Source organism: Microcebus murinus, chromosome X (genome assembly GCF_040939455.1).
Source record: "Microcebus murinus isolate Inina chromosome X, M.murinus_Inina_mat1.0, whole genome shotgun sequence".
Classification (NCBI taxonomy): Eukaryota; Metazoa; Chordata; class Mammalia; order Primates; family Cheirogaleidae; genus Microcebus; species Microcebus murinus.
Window position 1 is genome coordinate 105,233,726 of NC_134136.1, and position 14,618 is coordinate 105,248,343.

Genomic DNA, 14,618 nt, shown 5'->3' on the forward strand with positions numbered 1-14,618 from the left:
AAACCTTAATTTTCCTTTGACTAGAACCATATTGCTTCTTCTCAAATATGTGGTCTAAGCATGCAGCATCTTACGCTTTTCAATGGAAATGAGGTATATCAACATTTGGTTTCCGAAAGTATAAAGTCCCACTAGCTGATAGTCATAAAACCACTCTACTAGACTTCTAGCACAGTAGCTTTTTAGAATTCATAATTTAGCTCTACTCACCCAAAACTATTGAAAATATGCACATTTCTTGGTTAGATGCCATTTAGAGACCGTGTCTTTTGAGAGTATAAGAAGGGACACCTGGTTTTTTTTTCAATTAGGTCTAGAATGGTGCTACCCAATAGGGTAGCTACTAGCCACATGCAGCTATCGAGCACTGGAAATGTGGCTAGTCTGAATTGAAATGAGCTGTATGTGTAAAGTATATACAGATTTCAAAACTTAGTACAAAAAATCTCAATTTTAGTATTGATTATATGTTGAAATGATATTTTTAATATATTGGATTAAATAAAATATAATTAACTTTACCTATTTCTTTTTACTTTTTTAATGTGGCAAATATTTAAATTACATATAGAGCTCATTTTATATTTCTGTTGGAGGCACTGGAAATGTATAGAAACTTATATGTTGACTAGTGTTTGGCAGCTACTATTAATATCTGTGAATTGTCTGTTTCCAAAGGAAATTTGAGAATAAAGTTCTTAAGCCTCTCTAAACCAAAAACTAACTTAGTTCTCCTAAGTGGTCCATGAAGCACCTAAATATGTAAACATATCAAAGTTGGGAAGTGTATTAAGGACTTCTTTTGGGGGGTGGGGAGGGCAAGATCTATTAGAATTGTAAGGAACTATGTGTTGAATTGTTTTTGTCTTTTTTTTTTTTTTTTTTAAGCAAAGTCTCACTCTTTTGCCCTGGCTAGAGTGCCATGGCGTCAGCCTAGCTCACAGCAACCTCAAACTCCTGGGCTCAAGCAATCCTCCTGCCTCACGCTCCCAAGTAGCTGGGACTACAGGCACGTGCCACCATGCCTGGCTAATTTTTCTATATATTTTTAGTTGGCTAATTAATTTCTTTCTATTTTTAGTAGAGAGGGGGTCTTGCTCTTGCTCAGGCTGGTTTCGAACTTCTGACCTTGAGCAATCCGCCCGCCTCGACCTCCCAGAGTGCTAGGATTACAAGCGTGAGCTACCGCACCCGGCCTGTTTTTGTCCCATTTTTAAAGCCTTGTTATATTTGTCCAGCTGCGTCAAATTCATTCCTCAAATATTTTTTATAGTTAAAAAGCCACTGTATAAATAGAACACTTGTGGCATTCTGCAACTTTATAGCAACATGTAGTGACTTCTTTCCATAGAAACTATGAATGATGGAATGTATCCAGCATATTCATTTTATATTGGTTATATCCTGACAACTAATAGCAAGAAGACATACCCGTTTGTAATTCAGTTAATACAATTACAGATAGGTTCCTATGTTTAATATCACCTGATGTTTGGTTTGGGGTGTCTCTGTGGAAGTAATTTACATGAGTAATATATATGAATGAAACATCAGAACCAAAAATTTGGGGGAGTGGAATTCCTAATGGTTTGTGCTGATACGTTTTTTGCCCTCAGGATCTTTTTATTAATATAATAGTTATATTGAGATATAATTCATATGCCACACAATTTACCCTTTTAAAGTACACAGGTCAATGATTTTTAGTATGCTATATGAACAGATTTTTGCAGCCATCACCGCAATCTAACTTTAGAATATTGTCATCAACCTAATGAGAAACTCCATAACCTCCTCCTGTCAGCCCTAGGCAACCACTAATCTACTTTCTCTCTCTATGGATTTGCCTATTCTGGACATTTCATATAACTGGAGTCATATGGTTTTTTTGTGCCTGTCTTCTTTGCATAATATTTTTAAGGCTCATCCATGTTGTAGCATGGATTAGTACATAATTCCTTCTCATGGCCAAATAATATTCCATTTGTGGACATAACTACATTTTATCCATTCATCGTTCGATAGAAATTTTAACACTGAAAAATTAATGGAATTAATATTTACATTTAGTAAGAGCCCTCACATATATTCTCATATTGAGCCTCACAGTAGTTTGTTTAAATAAGTATTGTTATAGTCACCATCATTTTATAGGTGAAGAAATAGAAGCTCAGAAACCCTAAGTAACTTTCCTGAGATCACATAGCAACTAAGTACTAGAACTGAGACGCAAACCCAGTTTATCTGACCCTGAGTCATATGTTTTCATCCTTACTGCCACACATTTGCCTCCCCGCAACCCTGTGCAATCCCTTGGTGATTTTGTTTTAAAGCAAAATTACTTAGTACCTAGGTTTTTTGCTAACGTTTTCTTTGCTTGATTTACTATACTATTGGATATGGGAAATGGACTTGAAAAAACTTTTAATGTGACCTCTCCCAGTAACTTTGTGAGTAAGTTGGGGATGTATTTTAGGTAATAATATACCTCAGTAGCTTCAGCAATAGACAGAAAAATTGTATAAAAAGCAAAATGCTCAACCAATCAAAGTCCACCTATGAAGACAGGTCCAAGGGTGTGTAGGAGGGCTCACTTCTCATTGCCATGGAAAATTTTATTAGTGACCTAGATAAAACTATGTTTATATTAGCATATCTAGTTTATCATATTTGTAGGAGTCCCAAAATTGAAATTATTGGAATTTTATATATCTGGTGTGTAATACACTGAATATGCTCAATAAAACCACTTTTTAGTGATAACATACATTGTATCTTGGGTTCCTTTTTTCCTTTAGGGTTCTGTAGCTATAGCTGGTGCTGTTACTCGCTGGCTAAAAGACAATCTTGGAATTATAAAGACCTCAGAAGAAATTGGTGAGTATGTTCTAAGAAAGGGTTAGGAAATCTAAAGAATGAAACCTTTCAATATTTTATCTTTGCCATCTGTAAATACTTAATGCTTTGGCCTGAGTGTGATCCATAAATTATATGGATCCTTATTATGAGTTTGACTTATACAGAGAAGACTATTTTGTGAAGATTTATAAAACAATGAATTGATATTATTAGTGGTAGTTATTAATAAACTGGCAAGGTAGGACATAAAAATTACCCAAGTGTAAAATTGAACTCTGGAGATTGCCAGAATCTGCAGGTAAAGTACTCTAGTTAAATTTATCTGACGAGAAGGAGCTTTAACTCCTAGATTAGAGTGAGCATTAAAACTCTGGTACCTTTAATTTAAGTATTAATATGGCTATTTTCAGTCTATGGATAATTGGTTTGAACATAACTACTCTTTTATCCACTTGTTTAACTTTGCCTGAAGGTGAGACAATCAGAAATACATTTCTGATTTGGAACACACTAGAGGCCACTTTTTCATCAAAATAATGGAAATGACATAAACTACCTAAAGCAGGTGTCCTCAAACTACGGCCTGCGGGCCACGTGCAGGCCACTCAGCACATTTATCTGGCCCTCCGGGTGTTTTTGCCGGGCCCACAGTGCGCGCTCTCCAACAGTCTGAGGGACAGTGAACTGGCTCCTTGTTTAAAAAGTTTGAGGACCCCTGATCTAAAGAAATTAATCCAGTTTCTTGATTTCTTGAACTGGGTTACATGTTAGTGGGGGTGTTTAATGTGGGGAAACTTGTTTTTGTTGCTCCTAGCATATTGTAATTAGCTATATACTTTTATCAATGAATCAGAAACTAAAATCCCTGTCCTAATTTTAAAATAGGTATGTTTATTTAATGAAGTAGGATATTAGTGTGAATTTTTTTTTTTGTTTTTCCTTTTTTAAATCTTAGAAAAACTTGCTAAAGAAGTAGGTACTTCTTATGGCTGCTACTTCGTCCCAGCATTTTCAGGGTTATATGCACCTTATTGGGATCCCAGTGCAAGAGGGTAAGTATTGAAAATACTGTGTCTTTTGAGGTCCTGATTTATTTACTAAAGTAGTGAATGACTAATTAGTTTCCTATGTATTTTCAAATGATTTTAAAGTGTTGCGAAAACCTTTTCTATTCAGAGAATAGAATTTCAGAACTCTTAAGTTCCAAGAAGTTACAAATCATCTGACAATAACCACTGCCGTATCCATTTTCGTTTTAGTGTTATTGTCTTTTATCTTTAAGGTGTCTGCAAGTTATATAGCAAAGGGGCATTATCTAAATGAATACTGGAATGCTAGATTGGTTTTATGTTAGTGTCATTTATTCAGATGGATCGTGAACTTTTTTGTATGTGGATGCAGGATTGTGGACTATAAGGACTTTCTGAGTTACTTAATGATTATGTCCAGTTTTCTTTTCCTGGACATTTCTGTCTACCAAATTTGACCTTTCCATATTTGAGACACTTCAGATTGGTGATTTGTTTATACCTCTCTAATCTGAAAATCTTTGTGTTTATTTTTAGAATAATCTGTGGACTCACTCAGTTCACTAATAAATGCCATATTGCTTTTGCTGCACTAGAAGCTGTTTGTTTCCAAACCCGAGAGGTAATAAATATGGGCCTGTTTTCTTTTACTTAGCTCACTTTTACCACTCTTAAACAAATTGTATATTAGTGCCTGATTTTATTAAATACTGAAAATGTAGTTAATCAAAACTTAAACCTGTCTAAGCACTAATCTAAATATAAGTATTTCCCCACCACCACCCCTTTCAGCTGTCATTAGCTTCTAAGTTCCTATTCTTTGCCAGGCACTGAGCATTTTATGGTTGGGGAGAGGCTGAGTGGTACATATTAAACAAAGGAAATGGCACAAACATAGGTATCACGGCAGGAAAATGGGGTGCAAAATAGAGTTGTTTGGCTTAGCTGAATATCAGTGAATATAGAGGTATAGGGAGAAAATGTTGGCTGTGACCAGGATCAGGGAGGGCGGGGAAGACCAGAATAAGAACTTTCCATTTTATTCTGTAGGCTATCAGAAGCTCTTTTTCTCCCTCTATTTATTTTTTTTATTTGTATATATCCATGGGGATAAGTTGTCAGAAGCTTTTGAGATTTTCGGAGTGGATGATTACCATTTTCAAACATATTATTGTGAAGTAGTCTCATAACATTAATTGCATTGGTTTATTTAAGATTTTGGATGCCATGAATCGGGACTGTGGAATTCCACTCAGTCATTTGCAGGTAGATGGAGGAATGACCTGCAACAAAATTCTTATGCAGCTACAAGCAGACATTCTGTATATTCCAGTAGGTTAGTAAGCCTTCCTTCCTTTAAACTCGCAGAGTAATATTTCTTTCTGAATAACTAGTTCTTTAGCATATATAACTGCAAAGATGTTGATGTAGCTCTCTCCCCTCAGTGAAGCCCTCAATGCCTGAAACCACTGCGCTGGGCGCTGCCATGGCAGCGGGGGCAGCAGAAGGAGTCGGCGTTTGGAGTCTAGAACCTGAGGATTTATCAGCTGTCACGATGGAGCGGTTTGAACCTCAGATCAACGCTGAGGGTACATTTAAAGAATGAAACTTTTAATGGTATACTGTGAAAAGGACCTTAAGTGTGAGGGAGTTTGCCTTCGCAAAGTATTTATTTATGAGGAACAAAGTAAAATAGTTAATGTTACTGTTTCAGATTCAGCTATTAAGCATATTGGGCTATACTATACTGAATAAGTGAATGAGAGAAATAGTTCCTTATTTAAAAACTTCTAAAACCACTTTTTAAAAACCACACACTTCTACAATTTATAGTTCTTTTGTATAGGAGAATAACACTGCTACACTGTCAGTTCTAGCTGGTTAGAATAGCCTTTTTTTTAAGTGAGAAGGGAGATACATCAGCCACCTACCCATAATGTCTGTACCAGATCATCTTTGGTGCCAATGACTCAGCTTTAGAACATAATTAGCTAGGCTGACAGTCCAGTAACTTTTAAGCACAGCAGGACTAGCATGACAAGGGGCAGCAACAATTTAGGTAAAAGAGCATTAAATATTTAAATCAGGCCTGGTGAGGTGGCTCATGCCTGTAATTCTAGCACTCTGGGAGGCCAAGGTGGGAGGGTTGTTTGAGCTCAGGAATTTGAGATCAGCCTGAGCAAGAGTGAGACCCTGTCTCTACTAAAAAAATAGAATGAAATTAGCTGGACAACTAAAAATATATAGAAAAAATTAGCCAGGCATGGTGGCACATGCCTGTAGTCCCAGCTATCCGGGAGGCTGAGGCAGGAGGATGGCTTGAACCCAGGAGTTTGAAGTTGCTGTGAGCTAAGCTGATGCCATGCCACTCTAGCCTGGGCAACAGAGTGAGACTCTGTCTCAAAAAAAAAAAAGATATATATATATATATATATATTTAATTCATTTTCCTAACAAGTTAAGCTAAGCCACAAACTTTGATCAACCCTTTTACTAAAATATAGTGATACATCTCTTAAATTGAAATAAATGTGACTAGAAAAATAAAGTTTTTTTTAATACATTGAATTTGGTTTTATAACTTTTTAGAAACCTGTCTAAAATAGTATCAAAGTGGATTTTGAGCTATTGGGAAATAAGCTTTCAAATGCATTTTTGTTTAGTTTTCTGGAAGACTACACCAGTATTTCTTAATTTTATTTATTCTTTTCCATATATAAGAAAATGAATTATAATACTAGTAATTTTATAGTCAGACAGTATATCATATTACCACATACCTTGATGTAGAAATTGTTTCAGAATTTGATATGCTATCATTTTTAATTTTTATAATACTGTATAAAATAGGGAATTCAAAAAAATTTTCTATTTTTGAAAAAAAAATCAACTTTTTAATAAGCAAATAACATTCAGAGCAGGTATATGGCCCCCAAATGAATCCAGCTCTTAAAACAAGGAAGTTTTATGCTAAGGAGTAAGGATGACTGTTTTCTGAGCACAGCCATCTTTGCTGTTGTTGAAGGCCTTAGCCTGGAGTTGATCAGTTGTGCCAGTTGTCCTCCCTCTCATCAGCTAATGGGCACCTAGGTATAGATAGTTCCTTTTTCCAGCAAACAGTTGTTTAGAGACAACTCCAGGCCAGAGACTGTTATGACATGGGGATATAGAGATGAATAAGGCCAAGTCCTTGCCCTTCCTTCAGAAGACGCAAGTGTATTGGAAAAAGGAGGCAAGACCATAAAAATTCACTGTGGTAGCTGACACTTTGAGAGCTTTCTGAAGCCAGTGATCCTTGAGCCTTATCTCCTGGGTGTTGCAGACGTCAGGTGCTGTGGAAAGGCTGGGAGGCTTGAGAGAAGGGTAGCCCCACTCGTGATTTGGCAACCTTAGGAGAAGTACAGCATCAATGCTTATTTTTGTTTAGTTGTCCAGCTGTGGATTTCCGCCTTGAAGAAATTCTACTTCTAGGCTCCCGGGAGCAGGGGGGTCTGGGGGTGTTGGAAAGCTATCTCACAGGAATGCAATTTGAATTTTGTGAGAAATCAATATTATGTTGAGTCCTCTGGCAGGACTAAAAACAAGTCTCCCTTTAGTCTTTCTACATCATAGCATACCCCTTCCCTCGTGCCAAGCCCCGCTCTGACCTCTCCCCAAAAAGAAACCAGATCAAATGGGATTCCCCTTTCTTATTTATTTATTTATTTATTTATTTATTTATTATTTTTTGAGACAGAGTATGTCACCTGGGCTAGAGTGCCGTGGCATCAGCCTAGCCCACAGCAACCTCAAACTCCTGGGCTCAAGCGATCCTCCTGCCTCAGCCTCCCGAGTAGCTGGGACTATAGGCACGCGCCACCACGCCCGGCTAATTTTTTCTATATATTTTTAGTTGTCTTTCTTCTTTTCTTTTCTTTTCTTTTCTTTTCTTTTCTTTTTTTTTTTTTATTTTTTTGTAGAGACAGGGTCTCGCTCTTGCTCAGGCTGGGGAATTCCGCTTTCTAATTCACCACCACTTGTGAGTGGCCTGGTCTGTATAGCAGGTGGCCTGTCTCCCCACCTCCCTTCAACCTGCTAAATTTCTCCTGTCCTCCTTCACTCCAACTTCCAAGCAAGCATCTCTTCTGGTCACTGGCAGTTGCCAGCAACCCCATGCTTCCAAATCTGAGTCCTGGTAAAGCCCCTCTTCAGTTCAACGTTGTGCAACGATATGTCAAGAATGCTGAGTGATCATAGGTATGGTACTTAGAACATCTCAGCCGACTACCTTTCATATGTATGTTTTTCCTACCTTCTAATTCTAGAAAGTGAAATCCGTTATTCTACATGGAAGAAAGCTGTGATGAAGTCAATGGGTTGGGTTACAACTCAGTCTCCAGAAAGTGGTAAAAATGTTTTTGTTTATTGCTACTTTTTCTTAGCATGTTAAATAGCTTATTATTTAAGTATCTAGCCATTTACACTTAGCCAGGCTGCTCTGAAGAAAAGCATTACCATATGTCCAAAGTTTCTAACATTTTGAAGACACTTTAAAGTTCTAAACAGAAAATGTAAATTATCAGATTGATGTACATACTTTAACACTATCCTGCTTTATCTTTCCTTGTTAGTTTATTCCTGGTACTTCAATTGATAACTTAATCTTCCAAAAGTAAAATTATTTCTAATTTCTTCTCAATGAAAAAAAATCAACTAGGGTCTTCTTTTTTCCCTCTCTCTCATCGTACTTTACCTTTTTGGGAGGCTGTCTTTGTGACCTAAACCAACTGAAAGCTATATTAATTTCAGAGTATATTCTGTTACTTCCTAGACTGATTCCAAGTACTTAGGGAATGTATATAATGGGAATTCCTTTGGAATCGAAGAGGAAGAAATATACCAAACATAGTAAATTAGAAGTGTTATAATAGATTGGGAAATACTCTTGGCCCAAAAAAAAAAATTAAAAAAAAATACGGGGCTATTTTATCTTTCAATCACTTAGATACGAAGGTATACAGCTTAAGTAAACCATTTAGATGTAAACAACCTTAAGCTGACTTTAATATGACATAATATTATAATTCTTTGCTAAAAGCAAGATTTGGAGCATAATGATTCAAACAATGGCCAATAATAGACTGAAGCATATACTTTAATTGAAAAGAGATTATAAATGAAATAATACTTGCCTTCCAGCCCCAAAGTGAGAATAGAACCACTTTTCATATATCTGGCTTTTAGGAGAAGCTTTTGTAACCATCCACTACCACAGTGTTCCTACTTGAAGCTTTTGGTTTTTTCTCCTAAATAAGTGTAATATCCTTTTTCTTTAAATTTTTTGTTTTGAAACTCAACTTTCTTTCCCAAGAGAGTGGCAAAGTTTTTCTTGCTATGACTGCAATTTTGAGAGACCCCTTACAATTAAACTTCGCAATCATAAGCACTTTTCTAGCACAATGCTAGTTGCTACAATGCTAGTTGCTGTGTGAGAGATAACAGATGTGAACCCTGATTTTTCTAGTTGCCCTTAATTACTAGCCATTGAGAAGTTAAGTAGAATAATTATTTTTACTAGTTGGATTTTTTTTTAATGGCACAATCCTATTTCTCTCCCCACCCCCAACTTCCATGCCTTCTATACACACACAAAGTTCTCCTTACTAGCAGTTGAGGATATAATTTTAATTGCAAAATTCCCACAAAATCAACTGATCATTCTTTCTTTGTGTATCTTACTATCAATGAATTTAAAATGTCAAGAAAAAGTTGATGAATGAAAACAAAAAAAATCACATTTCTTCAGTTTCTGCTTATCAACATTGATGATAAAAGTAATTTGATTTTTTGAGAGTTTTTTTTTTTTTTGCTTTAATTTTGGTTTTGTTTCAGTTAGACTGCAATGGATTTAAGCCAAAATTTGAAAATGTTTTTTAAATAGATTTATGAAAAACACTTTAATGTGTAATATTTTGGGAGTCTCTAAGCTGTATAATAAACTCAGAATAATATTCAATTAATAAAATGCTAATTATATTCCTTTAAGCAATATAAGCTATATGATATAACTATATGATACAATAAGTTATAATTGCAATACAGATAGAAACCTATTTTAATAAACTTAAAAGGATATTAGAGGCTGGTCCGATGGTAGTGGGTTATCAGAACTTATTCACATTAGTGTCACTAAAGTTGGTATTCAACCCCCCACTGCTAAATTTGACTGGCTTTAAAAAAAAAAAAAAAGAAAAAAAAAAAAGGATATTAGAATGGCTACCTTGTTTCTTAGCCTCCTTAAATTGCTTTAATTTATGTAAAGAGTCAGGTTTGCTTAATTTCCAAAGTGCTTTGGCAATTTTGAAGCAATCTTATATTTATTTTCTTGTTTGCAACTATATTTGAACACCTTATAAACACTTTTTAACATACTTTGATATGTGCTTAAGATGTTTTGAAGTGATTGGGACTTTGATGCTTTTTAGAGAGCTCATCATAAATGATGCCTTTTTGGCTCTGAACTCAAAACCCACCAAAACATTTTGAAAACAGGTCACATTGGTTTAAATGTGTTATATAGCTATCAAATAACAAGTATATTATATATGTCATATATATATAAAAGGAAATACCTTCATTAAATAGATGCCACCCTAGATGGCATCTGGGGTGCCATTCAGGGGTCCTTGATAAGGACCCCTGAATGCAGATAATCCTCAGGATCTTCTCAAACCAGAACTCACTGTAGGGACATCAGAAAAATTGCTCATTGTAACTTAGCATATGCAACGGGTTGCTCTAAAAGAACTAGAAGATATATTCCCCTTTTCTAAAATCAAATTAAAATATGGTCTCCACAAATATAGAAACAAAACAAAACCTTGTTTTTTTATTTGAAAAAGAACATAAACAGTGGTAAAATTGAGGAAATGGTTTATGTCTCTGTTTAATAAAAATCTACCTTCTAAAAAAATAATAAAAATTAAAATCTACTTTCTAAGGAGAAAGAAATGCATAGTAAGGTGAAAAAGTCCTCTTTCAAAAAAGGAAAGAAATTACTATCATCAGTTTACTATATAACTAAATATGCCTGCAGAGAATCTTTAACTAGCTATACTTCAATGAAGCCCCTTTGTCTAATAGTTGTATTTTCTTAACTCTTGAACATTATTTTTTAATAAACTTCTCTTTTAAAGAATTTTAAATATTCTAGATATATAATTTTTAAATTTGGAAAAGGAATGATGTTTAAAGGAAGGGTTCCAAGAGAATTCAGGCTAGAAAATATCAAAATAATCATGTTCTCAGGTAATTTTTAAATGTAATACAATTTAATTTAATACTAATACAATTTAATTTTTCAATTACAACTGATATTGTCAGCTGCATTTCCTTACACACCAAATTCTATTTTAAAAATAAAACTTAACTGATATTTTAGCAAAAATAGGATTTAAAATTCATTTTCAGTAGACTGATAGAACTCTTCTCTGATATCCAAAGGACCAATAATTTGAACTTTGGGGGAATTAAATTGCTCATTTAGTATCTTTGGGGGAAAATCAAGAAAGCTAAAATGCACAGCCTCCCAAAAAAGTTCTCCATAGGCTCGCTTTGGTATTGCCAATGGAAGGTTAATGTTGGTCTATATGTATCATGTTCTTGGCTATTTGTGGCATGCTATCTGTATTGCTTGTTAACTGTCATAAGCCTTAAATATTGATTATATTTTTGATTTGAAGTAATAACTCTTTGCTAGCTTTTATGAATATACTATTTTTATGATTTGTTTTGCTATCTTGTGATTCTTAACACAAATATTGTAATTATGTGTCTCTCTTTTGGTTTGCTTGACTGGAATTCTCTTCTGCTTGGATGACCACAGGTGACCCTAGTATCTTCTGTAGTCTGCCCTTGGGCTTTTTTATAGTGAGTAGCATGGTAATGTTAATCGGAGCAAGGTACATCTCAGGTTAGTTACTCTTTAAATCAGACAATTTTATTAGTTAGCATTAATGTATTTGTGTATAATTCAGCAGAAAATGTTCAGTGTTTTTCGTTCTTTTTATGTTTAGGAACCTGGGAAATCAATTAAAGGTCTAATTAGATAGACCAATTAATCTTTGGGGGTGGTTAGAATTAAGGACTATGACTCTGCTTAACCTTTTTTATCTTTTGTGGGTGATGATTTCTTTGAGGGGGCTACATTTTACTTTCAGCTACAGAAATAAGCAAAAGTGGAAGTACTAATGTTTAAATGAAAAGACTTTCAGAATGACTGATAAAAGTTAAAGTATAATTTTGACATTAACTAAATTGGCTTTCAAATGTATATAATTGTTTTTCGTACTCCTGAAAATTTGCTACAGAAGTCTTAATATTTCAATTCTGGCAAGAGTTTCAAGCCAGAGCATGTTAGCAGAGTTCCTGTAAAACTCTAAAACTGGGGAATATTTATAGTCACTACTATTTTAGTTAAAAGAGAATACATTTTATGAACTGAATTTTTTAAAATTATTACTTAAATAAATAGGAGTTGAAATGAAAACTAAATTATTATTTTTGAACATTAACTTCTATTCTTAGAAAAGTCAAATGGTTCAGCATGTTATGAGATGCATTGCATAATCTGTATTAATTTAAATATAATGGCCATTTTTGGAGGCTGCTGTGACGATAGCTCCATTTTTTTCAAATTACTGGCTTAAAATGGAAATGACTTATTTCTTAATTCATATGTTTTTATGAAAATGAAGCTTTTAAAGACAATCTTCATGATTAAGGAAAGAGTTAAATCATCTCCCTTAATTAATATGATGATGACCTGGGTTAAAAATGTAAAATTTAAACTTTATTGATGTCGGGAGAGCATCTGCTTGTAGAAATTTGGCAAGCACTTATTCAGCTTGGCATTTTCAATTTAGGGTTATTTGTAATATGCAATGAAAATTATGGCATCACAACATTAGATTATCTTTTTTCTTTTTTTTTTCTTTTTTTTGAGACAGAGTGTCACTCTGTTGCCTGGGCTAGAGTGCAGTGGCATCAGCCTAGCTCACAGCAACCTCAAACTCCTGGAATCAAGCAATCCCTCTGCCTCAGCCTCCCGAGTAGCTGGGACTACAGGCATGTGCCACCATGCCCGGCTAATTTTTTCTATTTTTGATAGAGACGGGGTATCGCTCTTGCTCAGGCTGGTCTCGAACTCCTGAGCTCTGAGCTCAAACGGTCCACCCGCCTTGGCCCAGTTGTATTTGTTACATTTTAGCTGTGAGGCATTATTTACAAATCATATGGAATTTCTAGCTCAATAAATGTTTGAATAGAGTCTTCATTGCTTTAACTCCTGAATTGCATGTATGTATTATTGACATATATGGTTTTTGTCCCCCATTTCAGGTATTCCATAAATAATACCAACTCATGGATTCCCAAGATGCGAGCTTTTTATGTAACGAGAGGATCCTGCAATTAATTCTGTTTCTTAATGTGATGACACTATTCATAGACTCTGATTTTATTTATAAGCCACTTGCTGCATGACCCTTCAAGTAGACCTGTGGCTTGAAATAAAGAAAATGCAGCAGAAAGAATGCTATAGAAACATTTGGTGTGTTTTTTAACATCGACAGTTAAGGTTGGGCCGGCCACTTTTGGGGCTGATCCCCTCCATTTGCCATAACATCCTCCCCCATTCCCTCTAAGATCTAGGAGGAATTCAGATCCTGTCCATTGGATTCTTTCATCAAACATATTGAAACGCTATTGGACCAGGATTTGATTCTGTGCACTACACATACTTGCTTAAGGGGTTACTACCAACCTGTTAAAGATGAATGACTTTTTGTTTGTTTTTAAACAGACTCCCAAAAGTCTTCCTTTCTACATATTAGAAGCCCACATCTTCACTGAATGTTTAAGTAGAAATCTCTACTAAATTATTAAAATGGAAATTTTAGTATTCTCATAGCTTGAATATTTTTCTAAAAAAACATTTGCCAAAACAGAAATTCTTCGAACATTATACACAGTCTCACTATAATGACTTTCTGTCTGGATCTTATAGGAAAGGACACTTTCTTTTTTTGTTTCCATCTTTCCTTTTTATATTTTTTACTTTGTATGTATAACATACATACCTATATATTTTATATACTGCGGTTAGCCCATTTATAAATTAAGACCACATTGTATTCAGTATGTTACAACAGGGTTAGTCTTAAGTGAACTACCTTGTATATTAATATTTTGGATAAAACAGCTGTATACATTTTTGGGCAATGGTTATGCATATTATTTACCAGGAGAAATTTTTTCTTAAAGAGCCAACATTTAAAATTTAAGTATATATTCTATGTCAATAAAAGAAAATGTACTTTATTGTGACTTCAACTATATTTCTTATACCTTATAATTTTATTTAACTGTCTTAGCTAAAAAAAGAAAAAGAAAAAAATTGTGGAATACCACAGTAGATATTGTTTTCAAACATCTTAGCACTAGTCCAAATAAAGTTCTTTTTCCTTTGAATTAATTATAGACATATTTGGGATCCTTTTGAGGAAATGAGAAAATGTCAAATAAGTTAAAGACCTAAGTAGAAAAAAAATTAGGAATTAAGAATCTCTTTCATTTCAAATTTTATCAATTCTTAATAAGAAATTTCTATCTGGGATGACTGAATTATCTCTACTTAATATAATATTACAACTGAAAAAAGCTTACCATTAGAAATGCCTTCCAGTAAAACCA

At 34.5% G+C, this 14,618-nt stretch overlaps 1 protein-coding gene across 8 annotated transcripts in view; it reads left to right on the forward strand.

Moving 5' to 3' along the window:
• GK (glycerol kinase) overlaps window positions 1-13,470 on the forward strand; it is a 70,172-nt gene extending 56,702 nt beyond the window's left edge. For 4 of the 8 annotated variants that reach the window (XM_020284892.2, XM_020284894.2, XM_020284895.2 and 1 more), the window contains 8 exons: window positions 2,799-2,877; window positions 3,815-3,911; window positions 4,425-4,509; window positions 5,103-5,223; window positions 5,333-5,476; window positions 8,192-8,272; window positions 11,752-11,838; window positions 13,266-13,470. In XM_020284892.2, coding sequence (XP_020140481.1) covers window positions 2,799-2,877; window positions 3,815-3,911; window positions 4,425-4,509; window positions 5,103-5,223; window positions 5,333-5,476; window positions 8,192-8,272; window positions 11,752-11,838; window positions 13,266-13,276 — 705 coding nt within the window. In that variant the 3' untranslated portion in view covers window positions 13,277-13,470. Of the gene's footprint in view, window positions 1-2,798; window positions 2,878-3,814; window positions 3,912-4,424; window positions 4,510-5,102; window positions 5,224-5,332; window positions 5,477-8,191; window positions 8,273-11,751; window positions 11,844-13,265 lie in introns of those variants that run through there. The other 4 variants (XM_020284893.2, XM_020284898.2, XM_020284896.2 and 1 more) reach the window with 4 other exon arrangements.
• The last annotated feature ends 1,148 nt before the right edge of the window (window positions 13,471-14,618 follow it).